Source organism: Thrips palmi, unplaced genomic scaffold (assembly GCF_012932325.1).
Source record: "Thrips palmi isolate BJ-2018 unplaced genomic scaffold, TpBJ-2018v1 HiC_scaffold_18, whole genome shotgun sequence".
In the NCBI taxonomy this organism is placed as follows: Eukaryota; Metazoa; Arthropoda; class Insecta; order Thysanoptera; family Thripidae; genus Thrips; species Thrips palmi.
The window spans coordinates 11,254,756-11,272,668 of record NW_023144627.1 but is presented as its reverse complement, the minus strand read 5'-3'; the positions used below and the strand labels follow the sequence as shown (position 1 = coordinate 11,272,668).

Genomic DNA, 17,913 nt, shown 5'->3' with positions numbered 1-17,913 from the left:
TAAAACACGTTGTTTAGCGGTATTTCATTTAATCTGTCATTGTTTTACTCTTCATATAATTTTAAGTTTTTTATGTAAATATTTGTAGTGTTGGTTTAGGTTTGGTTAGATAATAGACTTTAGTATGCCATCCACGTTGTGGCTGGAAACCTACACTGAGAATGAAAGAGTCATGATCATGACTAAAATTTTGGGTGAGGAATTCTTTATTACCCAAATTTGGGCGAGGAAATTTTCCTCGCCCAAATTTAGGTGAGGAAAGTTTCCTCACCCAAATTTGGGTCATAATACTATGGAGCTATATAGGGAGCTGATACACCCTTCCTCACCCAAAATTGGGCGAGGAAGCTTTCCTCGCCCAAATTGGGTGAGGAAACTTTCCTCGCCCAAATTTGGGTGAGAAAGTAAACCTCGCCCAAAATTGGGTATTGATCAGGACTTTTTCATTCTCAGTGTACTCATCTTTTGATATCTTAAAGGTATCATTTACTTTTACGACGGTGTTCAGCTCGTTAAAAATGTTAAGTAAGTTGTTTTACAAATTTATCGTGCATCTCAAACAGAGATTCACAGCATGCGACAATTTATATTTTTCGACAGTTGGTAAGGTAGAATAGGGGTATGTTGTTTTTATGTACAAAGTCGTTCTTATTTAGTTGATTGGGGTCAAATTATTGTTTTGTATTCAAGGTGCTCCTTGCCTTGGCTGCGCTAAAAAGAAAACAGAAATGTCAATGTGTCTTTAGTCAGCCGTAAACTGTCAAATAGTTTGTCAGCAATCATAGAAGGCCATAGGATTCTAGTTCAGTCATGTCTTGGAGCATCTCTGTCAACTAATATATGATTGCATTTGTCTAGTTTTGAGTTTTGAAACAACTTGTTTCTAGAGCCATTTTGGGGAAAGAATTTGTCGATTTTTGAGTAGCAAGCTATAAAACTTTAAAGCATGCAACAACCAAAAACAAGAAAAGCGATAATCTCATATTCGCTTTTTTATTCCTATTTAACTCTTCCTGTAGTCTTCCATTTCCAATTCTTACAGCAAAGCTCTACATAGAGCAGCTTTGTAAGTTGGCTGTATTGTGTGTGGTTGGTAGCTCTCTAGTGTAGGGGCATTCGTTGTCTCTAGCTCTCCCACTCTCTCTCTCTCTCTCTCTTCAAAGATCAATGCACGATTTTCCTTTCTGGATATGATTTGTTTGCCTTAGCTGATAGTGACTCCACGACAAATAGGTCGTTACGCCTCTTTAGTGTAGAAGTCCCTACCTGAAGAAACGGCAACTGTCTGTGATAGCGATCCAGTCATACCAATTCGCTTCTTCATTATGGCTAGCAAAACTCAAATCCTTTTAAAATATTGCTGCTGAAAATTCAAAAACAGCCCGTTTGGCTGCTACACCTTTTCTTCTAGTAAATTTAACGCTTTCACTTTCGAAGTTGGTGGCGGTGGCAAAACTGCTTCTCACACTCTCCTTATGGTTAACATTTTAAGCGTATTACTCATACAAAGCTGCGAAAATATGACAAAAAATGTTGGTGTCAAAGTGTTTGATATCTTTTGCCCCACCGACTAAGTGGGGACTTAAATCAGCACAGCTCTTGTAACATTTTTAGAAACCATCAAAATGTCCGTTTTCACAGTTTGAATGTTTATCCAAAGGGAAGCTATTTCAGCATAGGCACGGTGGCGTTTTCTGCACACACTTCTGCGTGGACCCCGCCTTTGTTGTTTTTCAGAAGTGCTTCAGTCGCAGATGGCGCCGGACGCGGTACACGTGGAATATTGCAGCACTTTTTTCTGTTTTAAAAGAGCTTCCCTTTGGAACCTAGATTACACAGTTTAGCTGATAACACAATGCGTTTGAGCATTAGAATCTACACCAATCTCACTAACTCTAGCGAGTAGAACACGAAAATGAAATAAGGACTTTGTTCCGAAAGGAGGAGAAAGCACGTTTGATATTCGCCTGTCTTCTCCAACTTGACGCTTCTGCTAAGTCTCTTTTAATTCTAAGCTGTCCTCTTAATTGAAGACAGATGCCTGTTTGGAAAAATTATTGAGTGTCTTTTTGCGCCTCAGGCACGATTGCTGCAGAATTGCGCTTTACCTTAACATTTCAAACCGAATGAGACCTCTGCCTCGTACTGTGTGCCATTTCCTTGCTTTGTCCGAGCAACAACCTACTTCTCCTTTCTGCTTCCATGATGGTGAAAAAAATATCACTTAAAGAAGTGTCATCAGCTAACTGACATGCAAGGGGTCCTTTCATTACGAGACCCTTGCGTATTGTGCATGCTTTACAGTAGAGTAACACAAAGCTCTTTCCCCAAAAAGAGTGGCTCCGGAACAACCTTACTAAGACCACGTACAGTGTCTGTCTATTATTTTCAACAAACAGAAGAAGACGAGGAGGAGCCTACTTTCAAGGAGAAAATGATAGCTGCTTCACTGCGCGGCATCGACATTTTCTGCGTCTGGGACTGCTGTTGGTGCTGGCTCAAGTTCCAGCACTGGGTGGGCCAACTCGTGTTTGACCCCTTTGTAGAGCTTTTTATTACGCTCTGCATCGTGGTCAACACCTTGTTCATGGCCCTCGATCATCACGACATGAATCCCGAAATGGACGCAGCGCTCAAAAGCGGAAACTACGTAAGTTATTACTATCTTTTGAATTTTATGTTTGTGCTTATTCCGGCACACTTGAGAAAACATCATCGTGTTTTGTCTTTTCTCCAGTTTTTCACGGCGACCTTCGGCATTGAAGCAACTCTGAAGCTGATTGCCATGAGCCCAAAGTTCTACTTCCAAGAGGGATGGAACATCTTCGATTTCATCATCGTTGCGTTGTCTCTACTCGAGCTGGGTCTCGAGGGAGTCCAGGGCCTCTCAGTGTTGCGGTCTTTCCGATTGGTGAGTGCATCCGTGGGTTACCGCCGTGTTGTGCGTGACATGTTCTAAAGGTAACCTTGTGTTTCAGCTCCGAGTGTTCAAGCTTGCCAAGTCGTGGCCCACGCTCAACCTGCTCATTTCTATCATGGGCCGGACCATGGGTGCCTTGGGTAACTTGATCTTCGTGTTATGCATTATCATCTTCATCTTCGCCGTGATGGGTATGCAGCTCTTCGGCAAAAACTACTATGGTAAATATTAATACACATAAAATATTACAAACGGTTTAAAAAAAATATATGCAAGTACAATTTTTTATTTATTTCAGATAACGTTGATAAATTTCCCGGGGGAGAAATGCCAAGATGGAACTTCATCAACTTCATGCACTCCTTTATGATCGTCTTCCGGGTCCTTTGTGGAGAGTGGATCGAGTCCATGTGGGACTGCATGTTGGTTGGAGACTGGTCATGCATCCCCTTCTTCCTAGCAACTGTAGTCATCGGCAACTTGGTCGTGTTAAATCTTTTCCTTGCCTTGCTCCTGTCCAATTTTGGGTCTTCCAATTTATACGCTCCAACGGCGGACAGTGATACAAATAAGATTGCGGAGGCATTCGACCGGATATCAAGGTTTATCAACTGGATAAAGCAGTGCATAAGGGATGCTATCAAAATGGTCACGAACAAGCTGACAAATCAGATCTCCGATCAAGTCACCCACTGTAAGCAACAAGTTTTTCTCTTAAAACGGTAAATGGATTTTTGATGAGTACTTTAAATAATAAATACTTGTGTTTCCTTCTCTTGCAGCAAACCGAGAGCTTGACCTTGATTTGGGAGCTGACGAGATTCTTGCAGATGGTGGCCACGTGTTTAGAGACAAGAAAAGCCCAAACACGCAGCTTGAGATGGCGATCGGGGACGGAATGGAGTTTACCATACATGGTGCGTATTTATCTGAACCAGGTGATCAGTATCTGACTGTGTGTTTTGGTGCGTTGCGACACCTTTAGATCAGTGTTGTGGAACGGCATTCGACCTTGTATATTAGCTTAACTAAGCTTGCATGGATGGGCAGCTTTTGGGTTTAACCCGGAACCCTGGTCGCTGCTGACGTACGCACTAGTTGCCAGCAGAGAGGCAGTCTGAATAAAGGCATTTGTGTTGGTCAACTCCACAGTCAGAAAACTAGTCATTTGTGCCATACCTGTAGTGATAACTTGTTTTCGTAACGCCTGCAATGTGTCGTAGTTACGTGTTTGAGAGGCTCAAATGATGGACCTTCCTGTCGCTAGTGTCAGCTTGATTAACCCTCGTATGAATGGCTGAAATGTTTGAACCCATGTGATTATGGCCTAGTTATGTGACCAATTTAGAAGGCCAATTCCTAGCGTGCACGAGACAGCTGCGTAGGTCCTTCGATTTGATTGCACGCATCTCTGTGGTAGTTAGAGTGAATGTTGTGTTGGGTGTTGTCCTACAAAGTGCTTTTATGGGAATGTCCGGTTTTCTTTTCTTTCATGCCGCTTACCCCGAAGGAGACCTGAAAAACAAGCTGAGGAAGGGAAAATTCCTAAACAATACGAAGGCCATCGGGAACTCCATCACAGGGAATCACCAGGACAACCGCTTTGAAAGCGACTTTATAAAACACAGATATGACGATGACAATATTAGGTAAGCATATTCTTTTCTCTGGCCGATATCAAACCCGTTGCATATGGTAATATTTTGCTCGCCACCCAATTTTTCAGCAATCACTCATATGGCAGCCACAAAAACAGGCCGTTCAAGGACGAAAGCCACAAAGGGAGTCTCGAGACGCTGGACGGAGAGGAGAAGAAAGACGCCAGCAAAGAAGACTTGGAAGGTGACAGGGGAGAGACAGGTAAGGCATGCGTCTGTTGGTGTGCAGTCCGTGTGGCGGGGCGGCGTTTTCTGAACGGTGTGGTTTGCAGACCTGGAAGGCGAGGCGGAGGGCGAGGGGGAGGGGGAGATGGATGACATCATCATCGCCGACAACACGGAGGACGTGCTGATTGGCGAGTACCCCGCAGACTGCTGCCCGGACCCTTGCTACAAACGGTTCCCCTTCCTGGCCGGCGACGACGACGCCCCCTTCTGGCAGGGCTGGGCCAACCTGAGACTCAAGACTTACCAGCTGATCGAGAACAAGTACTTCGAGACGGCTGTCATAACCATGATCTTACTTAGTAGTATGGCCTTGGTAAGTACGACGCTTAAATTCGCCTCACTGCCATACTTGACGCTAAATACTGACCCAAATGTTGTGTGTCCAGGCTCTCGAGGATGTCCATTTACAAAGTAGGCCCATTTTACAAGATATTCTTTACTACATGGACAGAATATTCACTGTGATATTCTTTCTTGAGATGTTAATAAAATGGTTGGCACTGGGTTTCCAAAAGTATTTTACAAACGCCTGGTGCTGGCTTGACTTCGTCATTGTCATGGTAAGCTCCTGTTTTTACACCCTATTTTTGAAACCTTTAAAAGTATTTTAATATTTCAGGCGAAGATCCAAATTTCAGGATTTCTTAGTGAAATTTTCCCTGACAGGAAATAATGATACTTTTCCCACAGATCTAAAACTAGTCACCAATTGTTTCTTTATTTCAATGAAACCACTCATATTCACACCCTTATTTTTTCATTCATAATTTCATCTCCCACGGCTAAACTTAGTAGAGTGACAAATTTTCCACCAGTTCATTAAAAGGCATTTAATTTTGCAGAAGTAGGTACTTGAACTTGCTTTCCACGCAAGCAGTCGTGTCGCAAGAAAATATTGCAGGTTTTCCCACTGCCGATGCACTGTTTTTTTTATCGGTTCAGTACCGATTAAACACTGAAAATGCCCAAGAACCGCCCCTTCTCCCAGGCCTGTCTGATTGCCACTTTGTGCGTAGCTGTCTCTGGTAAACCTAGCCGCCATCATGGCGGGAGCGGCAGACATTCCTGCCTTTCGGTCGATGCGAACACTGCGCGCGCTCCGCCCGCTCCGAGCGGTGTCGCGCTGGGAGGGCATGCGCGTAAGTAAAGTAACGCCTTGCTGTGTGTGTGTCAGGTGTCAGAGAAGACCTTTCTCTGCTTGCCGTCCGAGCAGAACGAATCTTGCTATTTCCGCTTTGACGGCATGCTTGAGGCCCGGCTGTGCTGCCGTAACGCTGTGATGAGGCCCGACGTAACCCCTTCTGTCTCTGTCTCTCTTCTCTGCTGTTTTGTTGTTTTGTTCTTGTTTTCGCGTTTCGCGTGCCACACTTCATTGTACAGTGTTTGATGCTACCCTGCGCCTCTTCGTCTCTGTCGTCAGTTGATCGGCCATGAAACGTGTCGCTTCCCTCTAAGCACAGTCCAAATTTCAAGCCACTACCTTTAGTAAGAGTCTACTTCATTGCGTTCTATGCAAAGGAATTCAAAATATTGTCTGAAAAGAATGGCTCTGCTGAAGGGAAGCAGCACCTCTTTGTTTGCACATAATTCTACTTTACATTACAGTGCCGCCAGAGCTTTCAATGTTTGACATGTGTGTGATGTTCGTTTACTGCCTTCCTGCACTACGTGGTGTGCGCCAGATGTACGTCAGTCCCGGCCCTGACGGCCACGTGTTGTGTAGCTTCTTTGTTCTGCCGGCCGGGGCGCTGCCTGTGCCGTGCTGCGCTGTGCAGCCCCACCCTGTGTTTCACTCTGTTCCAGGCCCACAGGACATTCCCCTCACCCCTCTTACACACTTTTCTTTCACCCACACCTCACTCATTTCATGTTCGTATTGTCAACATTTTCGACTGTCAATCACTGTGTCCAAGGTCTCTCTCATGTTGACGAACTCCCACTTGGAAACCTTCGTCTTGTTCGGTCACCAATTCCCACTTTCCACCAACAAGGCATTTTTTCTACCAAACGTATGTAAAAGTTCTAAGACCACCGTATTGTCTTTGTGATAACTTCAGGTCTCCCTCATAAACTTCGTTGCGTCCCTGGTTGGGGCTGGTGGCATTCAAGCCTTCAAAACAATGAGGACTCTCAGGGCTCTTAGGCCCCTTAGGGCTATGTCTAGAATGCAGGGAATGAGGGTATGTAAAAAATAGAAAGCTGAACGAAACCACTTCTATTTAAATACTAAGTTGGCCATAGCAGATTTTTTTTTATCACCGCACTGTATTTGGCGTGTTATCCTGATTTCTTATTTGCATTTCCGTTAATATACTCTTTGATTTGATAAAAGTTTCACATGAAATTTATCACTAAAGCCTTAGCCAAAGGCCAACAACTTTAGAAATTCATTTTCTTTCTAAAATTTGCCTTTGAGATGCTTAAAACTTAATTTTTGTTAAAATCTGGTAACTACAATAGACTAGTTGAACCTCTCATTTTATTCCCTTTCACAGTTTATATTATAAGCATGAGCGCAAGCCAACTACCCTGTCAACCTGAAACCCAGACCCTTCTGTCTTTCCAAACCACCTTCTTCTGTTAGTCTGTTACTGCTTAGAAGCTTTTGATCTGATAGAGCCTGCAGTGCTCAAAAACCAGACATTGTCAACGTTTCGTTGATTCTACCTGCAATACTCGCTGTTTGTAGACACCGCTCTGATTCTATATTATGCTTTATTTGGTGTTTACGTAGCGTAGGCGTAGCTGAATCGCATTATTTTACGACAGTAAATGTACGTTTCTTTATTTTGTAAATTTAAAATAAAATATATTTTTGTCAAGTAGTACGTGCACATATAAATAAAACTTTTATTTCTGTTCTGCTAACACTGGTTTCATTGTGCAGGTTGTCGTCAATGCCTTGGTGCAAGCCATACCTAGTATCTTCAACGTATTGTTGGTGTGCCTTATATTCTGGCTAATTTTTGCCATCATGGGAGTGCAATTATTTGCCGGAAAATATTTTAAGGTACTTGCGTGTATATAGTTAGTGAGTGCATTCTTGATTTTTTTTAGTGGTAATTTGTAATTGACCAATGGTTCCTTATTTTAGTGTGTGGACGCTAACAAAACAACATTGAGCCACGAGATCATCCCAGACAGAAACGCCTGCATTGCGGAGAACTACACGTGGGAAAATTCACCGATGAATTTCGATCACGTGGGCAAGGCCTACTTATGTCTGTTCCAAGTTGCCACATTCAAGGGCTGGATTCAGATCATGAACGATGCCATAGACTCTAGAGAGGTACTGTTAAATGGTGTTCAAAAACTATTGAGTAACTACTGGTTTTCTGAACATCCTGTTTTCACAGTCTATTTTTTCTTCCAGATAAACAAACAACCCATTAGGGAAACAAATATCTACATGTACCTGTACTTTGTCTTTTTCATTATCTTTGGCTCATTTTTCACTTTGAACCTGTTTATCGGAGTTATCATCGACAACTTCAACGAGCAAAAGAAAAAGGCAGGAGGTTCCCTAGAGATGTTCATGACTGAAGATCAGAAGAAATACTACAATGCAATGAAAAAGATGGGTTCGAAAAAGCCAATGAAAGCCATTCCCAGACCGAGGGTATGTATTAAAACCGACCCAAACGCCATCTTGCTGTCATTTGCCTTTCAAAAGTGTTGTCTTACGCTTGTCCACATGCCTTAAAACTGTTTTTCTATTACAGTGGAAACCTCAAGCCATAGTTTTCGAAATAGTGACCAATAAGAAATTTGACATGATCATCATGTTGTTTATTGGATTCAACATGTTGACCATGACACTTGACCATTACCAGCAGTCTGAAACGTTTAGTATGGTTCTCGACCATCTGAACATGATATTCATTGTTATATTCAGCTCTGAATGTCTCATGAAAGTATTTGCGCTGCGGTATCACTACTTTGTAGAACCGTGGAATCTTTTCGATTTTGTAGTAGTTATACTATCCATCTTAGGTGAGTTTTCATCGATTCATTGGACTTTATTGTCACGCGGCTCGGTCCTGTAACTCTTCTCGCTCCCGCAGGTCTGGTACTCTCTGATATCATTGAGAAATACTTCGTGTCGCCCACTCTGCTTCGAGTGGTACGAGTGGCCAAGGTGGGCCGGGTACTGCGTCTCGTCAAGGGAGCCAAGGGCATCAGAACGCTGCTCTTCGCCCTGGCCATGTCGCTGCCCGCGCTCTTCAACATCTGCCTACTGCTCTTCCTCGTCATGTTCATCTTCGCCATCTTCGGCATGTCCTTCTTCATGAACGTGAAGGACAAGAGCGGCCTGGACGACGTGTACAACTTCAAGACGTTCGGCCAGTCGATGATCCTGCTCTTCCAGGTACAGTGCTCGGTGCAGAGCGCCTGTGGTCGCGAGGGTGGGCCAGCCCGCCGCGCGGCCGTGTGTAGCGGGCCTGCCTACCAGGCGCCTGTGATCGCGAGGGTGGGCCAGCCCGCCGCGCGGCCGTGTGTAGCGGGCCTGCCTACCATTACCATTACCATTAAGGGCTAGACCACACATGATCGTATGCCATTTCGGAGGCGCCTGTGATCGCGAGGGTGGGCCAGCCCGCCGCGCGGCCGTGTGTAGCGGGCCTGCCTACCATTACCATTACCATTAAGGGCTAGACCACACATGATCGTATGCCATTTCGGAGGCGCCTGTGATCGCGAGGGTGGGCCAGCCCGCCGCGCGGCCGTGTGTAGCGGGCCTGCCTGCCAGCCCACCGCGCGGAAGTGCGTTGCGGGCATGCCTAGGCGTTGTGTTGCGAGGGTGATGAACGACGGCGGCTTGCAGATGTCCACGTCGGCCGGCTGGGACGGCGTGTTGGACGGCATCATCAACGAGGAGGAGTGCGACAAGCCGAACAACGAGATGGGCATCGCGGGCAACTGCGGCTCGTCGACCATCGGCATCACGTTCTTGCTGTCCTACCTCGTCATCTCCTTCCTCATCGTCATCAACATGTACATCGCCGTCATCCTCGAAAACTACTCTCAGGTAAGGCCAAGGCAAAGTACTGGCTGCGAAAAATGTTGAGCTGGTATTTTTGAACACGCTATAACATTGATGTTTCCCTCGCAGGCCACGGAAGATGTGCAGGAAGGTCTGACGGATGACGACTACGACATGTACTACGAGATATGGCAGAACTTCGACCCAGACGGAACCCAGTACATCCGGTACGACCAGCTGTCGGACTTCCTGGATGTACTGGAGCCACCCCTGCAGATCCACAAGCCCAACAAGTACAAGATCGTCTCCATGGACATCCCGATCTGCAAGGGCGACCTCATGTTCTGCGTCGACATTCTCGATGCTCTAACCAAAGACTTCTTCGCCCGAAAGGGCAACCCGATCGAAGAGACGGGTGAATTAGCCGAGGTACGTAGCTAAGTTTCTCCGGCATTCTACGTATTTGTGCAGGACGAGATGAGGTCGTGTCAGGTTTGACATCCTGTTAGTCGTCCATAGACAGTTTTATTACTCGTAATCTCTTTTTTACCATTATCTAGGTAATTTTTACATATTGCTCAGATTTATCACATTACAGAAACATAGTGTAGCGTTTAGAGCGGTACCGAGATCGGTACTTTTTGGCCCAGAGGTCGTGTTAATTGCTGACTCACCGACATAATTCATTTTAGGCACCCGCTCCGTTTTTTAATCATTCCATAGTTAGTTACATTTTATATTCGTCAATTATTTAGAGTATGGAGAAAGTTAACTCATATGCAAATGAGCAAGATTTCCAACTAGCGAAAATACCCATACATTTTTTTGTGTATTTTTTTAATTTAATTTGTGAAATCTGCTCGTATGCATCTTTTCGAATTAGCACATATTTTGACTGTTTAATTTCAGTTGTAGCACAATTGTTAGCAGTAATGGGCAGAACACAAAATTTTACAAATTTATTCACACAACACCTTTCTTGTACGTCACGGCTTTAAGTTTGATCGCGAAAGACAATGAAACTTTTTGCAAACGTTCCTTTTCGGCATGACACAAGCCATCGCATCAGCTCGTTGGTCTTGGTGGCTTGTCCTAAAAATGGCCCTCTTTAAAAGCTCTGCACTCGGGCGAGCTACGCTGGCGATCACGAATGTGTATGACCACGAGAATGCCACAGCTATAAATGCAAATGCATGCGACACCACAAGTCGCCGAATGACCACTTCAACCCGCGTGAGAGACGCTTCGGGCTGTGGGATCAATTCCTTGTATCCTGTGCTGTGATTAATTGACTGAGAGAGAAAAGTCTTACTTTTAAAGGAATAGAAGATGGGCAATTTGCCCGATTTTCTTCAGATAACGTTAGCAAAGCCATTCTGGACGGACGCCTTGTCTTATTCAGTATAAAAATAATAATTGCCGATTGGTACAAGGGGTTTTCTAGGCGTAGAGTACGTGAAGTGTTTTTTCCCTAAGTTGTAGATTGTAAATCATTCAGTATTGGTAAATCAGATTTTTTTGTTTTTGTTTTTTAATAACTGAATTGGATTTTGATTTGTACTTGTAGTATCAGTCCAAGTCTGATGACACCCACCTGACAAGTGAAACTGAGAAGGCAGATCAATCTAGTGATCACTGTTAAGGGGCTTAGACTGCCAATCCCGTTATACACGACAAAGGACTGATTTTATTCATTAGATTTCCAATTATGTTTTGTAACAAGTTTCCTAGCGTAGGTGTAAATGACCCACCGAGACAGGGGTTTGTCTAGGATTAGCGATAGCCTAGTTGGTTAGCTAGGTAGGGCCAGTGAGCACAGCACTGTAAGCAAACTTGCAAAGCATGTGAGCGCCATCACCTTGTAGAACCCAATGTTGAAAAAAAGGCTGGTGCCCCCCGACGTTGCAGGTGCAGCCCGGCCGACCGGACGAGGCTGGCTACGAGCCGGTGTCGTCGACGCTGTGGCGGCAGCGCGAGGAGTACTGCGCGCGCCTCATCCAGCACGCCTGGCGCAAGCACAAGCTGCACCGCGGCGGCGGCGTGTCCTCCGACGAGGGTCCGGAGGGCGGTGCGGAGGGCGGCGCCCCGCCGGCCGGCGACAGCGCCAGTGGCGGTGGCGGCGCCGGCACCGGCGGCGAGGACGGCGACGAGTCCTCCGGCAGCGGCGGCCGCCAGACGGCCGTGCTCGTCGAATCGGACGGCTTCGTCACGAAGAACGGCCACCGCGTGGTGATCCACTCGCGGTCGCCTAGTGTCTCGTCGCGCCTCGCGGATGTCTGAGGAAGGTCGCGCCCCCCTCTCCCGTTCACGCACATGAGCCCCGTCGTCCTTAGCGACACGGAGTAGATTTGCGGACCGGCCGCGCGGCCCCCCGGCGCAGCGCCCCGCCGCCCCCGCCACCCCCGCCCCTCTCTGACCCACTTCCCCGGGCCAGGGCGGGCGGCAGGCGAGCTGGGGGCGGTGAGGGCGACGCGCGGGAGGGACGCGCTGGCGGTCCCCGCCCCCACGGACTACAGGGGGTGGGCACGCGTGCCGGCCTGGCCCCCATCTTCCCCAAAACGGGCCCGCCCGCACGCACCCACCCTCTGCGGGGGCGGTGGCGTGGACCACAGGGGGAGGGCGCGACGAGGATCCTGCTACGGTATATTCTTGGCAATATTTTATAAATGAATTGAACTTTTTTGCGTACGTGTATTTTTTCTCGAGTGAAGTTGCATGGTACGTGCGGAAAGACTCCCCGAAATGAACTCCATTGGACCTAACGGCCTGAAAACACGATTTTTTTTTGTAGTGGACTTTGCAACTGCCAATGTAAGTTAATGAATTTGGGCCCAAAAATCGAATGGAGATGAAGGGAGAACGCCATACCAGCTTGTATTTCAAGGCAAGGTGGTGTTGGTTTTAGGAAAGCAACTTCGGGAGCGTTTACAAGGACTTGTTTTTAAAAGTGTATCATGTGTCCGCGCGCTCTTTGGAGCGTCAGGGACTTGTGTGTGGGTTCATCAAGACAGAAGACGAATCTGCAGCCCGGCACTACGTTGACCACCCGCTCCTGAGGTTGACCCACCTGATGCTTGCAAACAATAAGTGCTTGTCCATTTTTTAAGATATCTATTTCATTGATAAAGTACTGGGCAGAAGTGCTTTCGCTTCAAAATAAACTCTAGACAATTTTATTATTGAATCACGAAGCAAGTTTTCTGCATTCTTGTTTGGTTTTGTTTAGTTCTGTTGTTTTTTTTCTTGGAAGTATTTGTGTGCGTGCCAGCGAGGTGCTAGCTGTTTGGACGCCGACCGTCAGTTCTCTGGCGTTTAGTCTGCTGGGGCAACCCACTTGTTGATCTCCTGCACTCCATTTTTGTGTCAGTATTTTTTTTAACTTCACACTTGTGCTGTAAATATTGTTCTTATTATGTGGTAGTGTTTTTTATCTACCAGACGAAATTAGGAATGTAATACAAGATTGTTGAATCATGTCACTGCCGAATGTACCAACAACAGTGCCACCATGGACGCACCCGTCAACCAAGTGTTGTGTTAACAAATTATCCACTCTTGTGTGCGCACAACCCTGCTTCTAACTCTGACACAAAAATTTCAAAATATTTGTTTACGTTTTTTGTAATTTTCTCGACTTTGAGTTTTCTCGTCGAAGGATAACAAGTGGTGGCCCCACCATACTTGCCTCAGTAAGGCACAGATCGAATGTATTGTTAGATGAGCTTGTTAAAGTCTTTTTGTTAAACAACGGCACAGGGTGAATGCGCCGCCAGTGTGGACAGGGCTCTTGTTTATTTATTTTGGTTAAATTGAATTTTTTTAAAAATTTCCAAAGCACAAAACGTTTATGGAATTGTTATGTAAATAAAAAATGTTTAGTAAGCCTTTGCAGCTTAAGGTGCAGATGGCCCTTTACACGCCGGTGAACACGTCCTTCTTTTTCTACCATTTTTTTAATAGTCAAATACAAGGGCTTTGATAAGGAGCCGCTGTTGGAGGGAGAGTAGTGGAACTAACCACCATTATATGCAATTTAAAATGGCTTGAATTGAGGATTGTTGCTCAAAGTTTATCCAGATTATATATTACCTAAGGTATTTGTTGTTTTATTGATCATTGATATCACTGTTCTCAATATTCGTACTTCATTTGGTCGAAGTTTAAATCGCAATTTGATCCTGTTCTCAAATTAAGAAGAGTCACGGGTTGTACGACGTCATTGTACTGTTTGCTTCATTTTCTCTGTACTGTTCTCGAGGATGCTTTTCATGATGCAACCGTTGACATTTGTAGAGATTTCAGCTCCTGATTGACCCCAACTTTGCAGACCTTCTGAAACTGGAAATTAAGTGAGAAGGTTTAAAATGGAAAGTTGGCACGCACAGTTCCATTAAGGCACAATTTTTCTAAACAACCCGCTGTATTTGTTATGTTTTGTAAGCATTGTACTTCTAGTTTGCTTCTCATCGTTTATTTTTCAACGATTTTTTATCAGCACGTTTGCAACGGCGAATGTTGACCACGTTGGACCTCACAAAGGGTGGGGGCTGACTGGAGGTTAATGGAAGTGGCTTAAAAGCCAGAGTATTCCATTTTGACCGTCCACAATTTCTCACCTATTTGTTTTAATGAGAAAGATGTAAGGCTTTGGTTGTAAGTATGAAAGTTTCATTTTAAGTAGCTAGATTTTTTTGGATCTGATGTAAGGACGCGTGAGGTATCAATATTAATGATAGAGACAAGTTTCTGAACTAACTGCGGACGACGTCTGCTTTGAGGGTGGAGTCGATACTTTGATATTGACTGTCAGGTTGCTCAAGACTGTTCATTTTCACGCCTACCCGGAGCCACGTCCCCTCCCGCGGAAAGAAAACGATATCTGTAGTTAGATGTCTGTGTAGGTCTACTGGATGTCCATAGACGTCCTGATTTCCGTCTGGGTCAATTAGCGAGGGAAATGAGAGGTATATTCATTGGATGCCCAAAGATGAGCCATTCTGAAACGTTACTTAAAGATTTTTTATTAGTTATAATTTTAAAATCAGAGATCATACGACGTTCCTGTAATTAGATGTCCTTGTACAATTTTTCTACTGTGCAACTAGAAATCTATCAATTACAGTTCCTATATTTTTTGACCCACGGTTCGAGTACTCTAGCCACCCGTCGGAGGCGTGAAAATTTGATCCCGTCAGTCAGTTTGTCTTCCCAGCTGTCCTCAAGAACTTTTGAAAACGAATTTCCAGTTGACTCTTTGCAAAATTAAAAGAATTCATTGATCATATGCTCACACGTTCAAACTAGTTGTCCTAATAGTCAAACTTTTTCGTCCGGTTTTGGCGGTGGGACTAAATTTTGAATTTATTGGAATAACTACGAAAGTAAACTTGAGACAACGATAAAAATGTCCTGAACCAAATAAATGCCATTTCAAAATCTTTCCAATAATACCTTCAGCAAACTAAACAATAAACCCAATTTATCTGATCTTCTCTTTGAGTGTGTGTGTATGTATGTTTGGTGAAAACTCTTGTGGGTACACTGACAAACTCATGGCCTTTTCCCATTTTACCGCTGTTTAGATTTTTATTATCTTTGTTTTCAATGGTAAATTAACGCGATTTGACATTACACCCAAACTTCCAGGGATGGCGATACGACATATCGGCATCCATTCATAGTTTTGAATTAGCCATTTCATTCCTCCTGGTTTAACTGCTAATTTTTTCCCAGTAGCTGTACACGGTTGTTGAAGTGCCTAGGATCTTTTTTGTTTACTTACGAAAGAACAATACTCAGAGGGGTAACCTTAGCAGGTATGATATCTCAGGCCCATTTTGTTGTAACTCAAATTATCTGTACTTGTCACGTCGCTCGACTTGATGCTTCGTTCATGTGAAGGTTGATTGTTATATTTTCAAGTGTGTGTGTATGTGTGATGAGTTAGGGTGATTCCTGCAACGGCTGTCGTCCTGTCACTCCATTCATTACCAATCACTGTGGCAAAAAGCTACGGAAAATTCTGTTAACAGCTTGTGGTCATTCTCCGTAGGCCCCTTATCAATATTCTCCGTAGGCTCTTACAGTATTTTCTGTAGGACCGCACAGTATTCTCCGTAGGACCGCACAGTGATCTCCGTAGGACTATACAGTCTTCGAGGTCCTACGGAGAAGACTGTGCGGATTTACAGAGAATACTGTGCGGCCCTACGGAGAATACTGTAAGAGCCTACGGAGAATATTGATAAGAGGGCTACGGAGAATCCTGGCAAAAAAATTAACAGGATTTTCCGTACCTTTTTGCCACAGTGATGGCTTTCCATTTCCACATGGCTTAACCGTCGTTTTTCAAAACTCAGGCACTCACTTTGCAAGAACCACCTTGACCCTGTAAATTTTGTAATGTCTTGTTGGTTGTATCGTGTCATTGTTGATTTTACTATTCATACTGTTAAGCTATCGGGGGCAACTATGACTTCAAAAAATTGTTCTGGCCGTTGTGGTTTTCCCCTGAGAATGGAAGATAATTTTGCTTCTTGTTATTTTTTACCTTGTGATAACAAGTGCACTGTTAAGGGTTCTCAAATTATCAGGAACAATTACACGTGGAAAAGCTCATGTTATTCTCAAGTCGCTCAGATTTTATATGCCATTTTGTGTATGAGAGCAATAGAAGATCATAAAACTGTATTCAAAAGGTACACCCACGCAAACAGTACAGAAGGCCATGTGCAATCCCAATTGACAGGTAAATGATTTATGTATACAAAAAGGTTGCCTTACGAGAGCGTCAAAAACGTTTCCATACAACGGAGTACACTTACTCGGTTATTGATTTCCTTTCTCGTTCACTTATTGAGTTCAATTCATCTCTTTGAGGGATAAACTTATGGAGGTATACAATAAGTACTCCGCAACACAATTTCTGCCTGTTGGCGGCTACTTCCTTGTACTACTACGAGCTGATTGCTAGCTGCACTGACTGAGAAAAATAAGCTTTTTCAAATAAAGCATACTATTATGCTCTTTGTTTCAATAAAGAGGGTGCGTGCACTTTTTTTAACATGACACTCGTGTGTTTCTTTCCTACTCGCCCTGCTCCCCGTCGGCCTTGGACTTGTTGATGACGATCACGTTGTTATTGTTGTTGTTGTTGACGATGGAGCCGCAGCCTCCGCAGCAGCCTCCGCAGCCACCCCCGCCGCTGCCGCCCCCACCCCCACCCCCGCCTCCGCCGCCGCTGCCGCCCCCGCAGCCGAAGTTGGGCGGCAGCAAGCACCTGCCCTTGTCCTTGAGGTTCCTGCAGATGCACTGGTCCGCGTCGCAGCGGCCCGACGCGTGCAGGCGCTGGCGGCAGTAGCCCTGGCAGGCCTCAGCAGTGCAGTTGCCGGCGAGCTCCGCGCGGCCTGCAAAGCAGAGCACTGCGTTGCACTGCGTTTCGTCGTTCTGTTTCTCTCGCACCCGGACGCCCAGTGAGTGCAAGAGAGACAGTGCAGCAGTCTGCGGTCGGGCGGTGGCGCTACTTCGTACCTGCCGGTTTCTTGTTGGGCGCGTCTACCAAGTCCTCCTCCGTGAAGGTGGTGTTGAAGAAGGTACCGTTGACGGACACGGCGACCGTGATGGACGGCGAGACGGCCGCGGCGTTGCACACCGCCAGCGCGGCCAGCACCGCCAGTCCCGCCAGCAGCGCGGCGCAGACGGCGTGGCCAGCGTGGCGCGCAAGCCTCGGCGCAAGCGCTGGACAGGGAGCGGGTGAGCAGCCCGCCCGGCTTGCCATTGCTTGCCATCCGGGCCCAGTCGGGGCCGTGGCTCCGCGAAACCGCGTGCAAGTAGCAGCCGGCTGATCCCACAAGTCGCGCTGTCTCTCTCGCACGCATGGGGCACCCCGCAAGTGCGCGGCAGAGACAGAGCGACGAACGGTTGGTCGGAATCAGCCTGCCGAGGAGAAAATCTTACTCGTCATGACGGAGTGCCGCTCCACGCAGTGGCCGGCGCGCGAGTGGAGCGATTGGAGGCCGCCTCGACGGCCACCTCGACGGCCACCTCGACGGCCACCTCGTGGTGGCCACATCGCGTAGGGCTATCAAGTGACGGCGGCCTGGCGGGGCTACACTGCGTGCTTT

The 17,913-nt window shown here is 45.9% G+C and overlaps 2 protein-coding genes across 10 annotated transcripts in view; one reads left to right on the top strand and one right to left on the bottom strand.

Moving 5' to 3' along the window:
• The window catches only part of LOC117645352 (sodium channel protein para), a 50,174-nt gene extending 38,027 nt beyond the window's left edge, over nt 1-12,147 (top strand). For 5 of the 9 annotated variants that reach the window (XM_034385464.1, XM_034385471.1, XM_034385470.1 and 2 more), the window contains 18 exons: nt 2,373-2,650; nt 2,738-2,911; nt 2,979-3,141; nt 3,219-3,614; nt 3,703-3,837; nt 4,431-4,569; nt 4,647-4,780; nt 4,851-5,119; nt 5,193-5,366; nt 6,864-6,986; nt 7,694-7,816; nt 7,901-8,095; nt 8,180-8,425; nt 8,529-8,799; nt 8,871-9,175; nt 9,632-9,835; nt 9,920-10,219; nt 11,699-12,070. In XM_034385464.1, the coding sequence (XP_034241355.1) occupies nt 2,373-2,650; nt 2,738-2,911; nt 2,979-3,141; nt 3,219-3,614; nt 3,703-3,837; nt 4,431-4,569; nt 4,647-4,780; nt 4,851-5,119; nt 5,193-5,366; nt 6,864-6,986; nt 7,694-7,816; nt 7,901-8,095; nt 8,180-8,425; nt 8,529-8,799; nt 8,871-9,175; nt 9,632-9,835; nt 9,920-10,219; nt 11,699-12,070 (4,001 nt within the window). Of the gene's footprint in view, nt 1-2,372; nt 2,651-2,737; nt 2,912-2,978; nt 3,142-3,218; nt 3,615-3,702; nt 3,838-4,430; nt 4,574-4,646; nt 4,781-4,850; nt 5,120-5,192; nt 5,367-6,863; nt 6,987-7,693; nt 7,817-7,900; nt 8,096-8,179; nt 8,426-8,528; nt 8,800-8,870; nt 9,176-9,631; nt 9,836-9,919; nt 10,220-11,698 lie in introns of those variants that run through there. The other 4 variants (XM_034385465.1, XM_034385468.1, XM_034385472.1 and 1 more) reach the window with 3 other exon arrangements.
• A 4,463-nt stretch (nt 12,148-16,610) lies between these two features.
• LOC117644704 lies at nt 16,611-17,856 on the bottom strand. The gene is made up of 4 exons (XM_034384318.1): nt 17,747-17,856; nt 17,321-17,527; nt 17,070-17,196; nt 16,611-16,662 (listed from the first exon to the last, which is right to left on the bottom strand). The coding sequence occupies exons 1-4, from the start codon at nt 17,751-17,753 to the stop codon at nt 16,611-16,613; spliced, it is 393 nt and encodes a 130-aa protein (XP_034240209.1). The 5' UTR covers nt 17,754-17,856.
• Nucleotides 17,857-17,913: the final 57 nt, after the last annotated feature.

What these genes read in the sequence shown, in the direction of transcription:
- LOC117644704 (XM_034384318.1), bottom strand. An exon ending in GCCCAACAAGAAACCGGCAG is followed by an intron (nt 17,197 to 17,320) that starts GTACGAAGTAGC and finishes TCTGCTTTGCAG; the next exon opens with GCCGCGCGGAGCTCGCCGGC. An exon ending in AACCTCAAGGACAAGGGCAG is followed by an intron (nt 16,663 to 17,069) that starts GTGCTTGCTGCC and finishes TATCCCTCAAAG; the next exon opens with AGATGAATTGAACTCAATAA.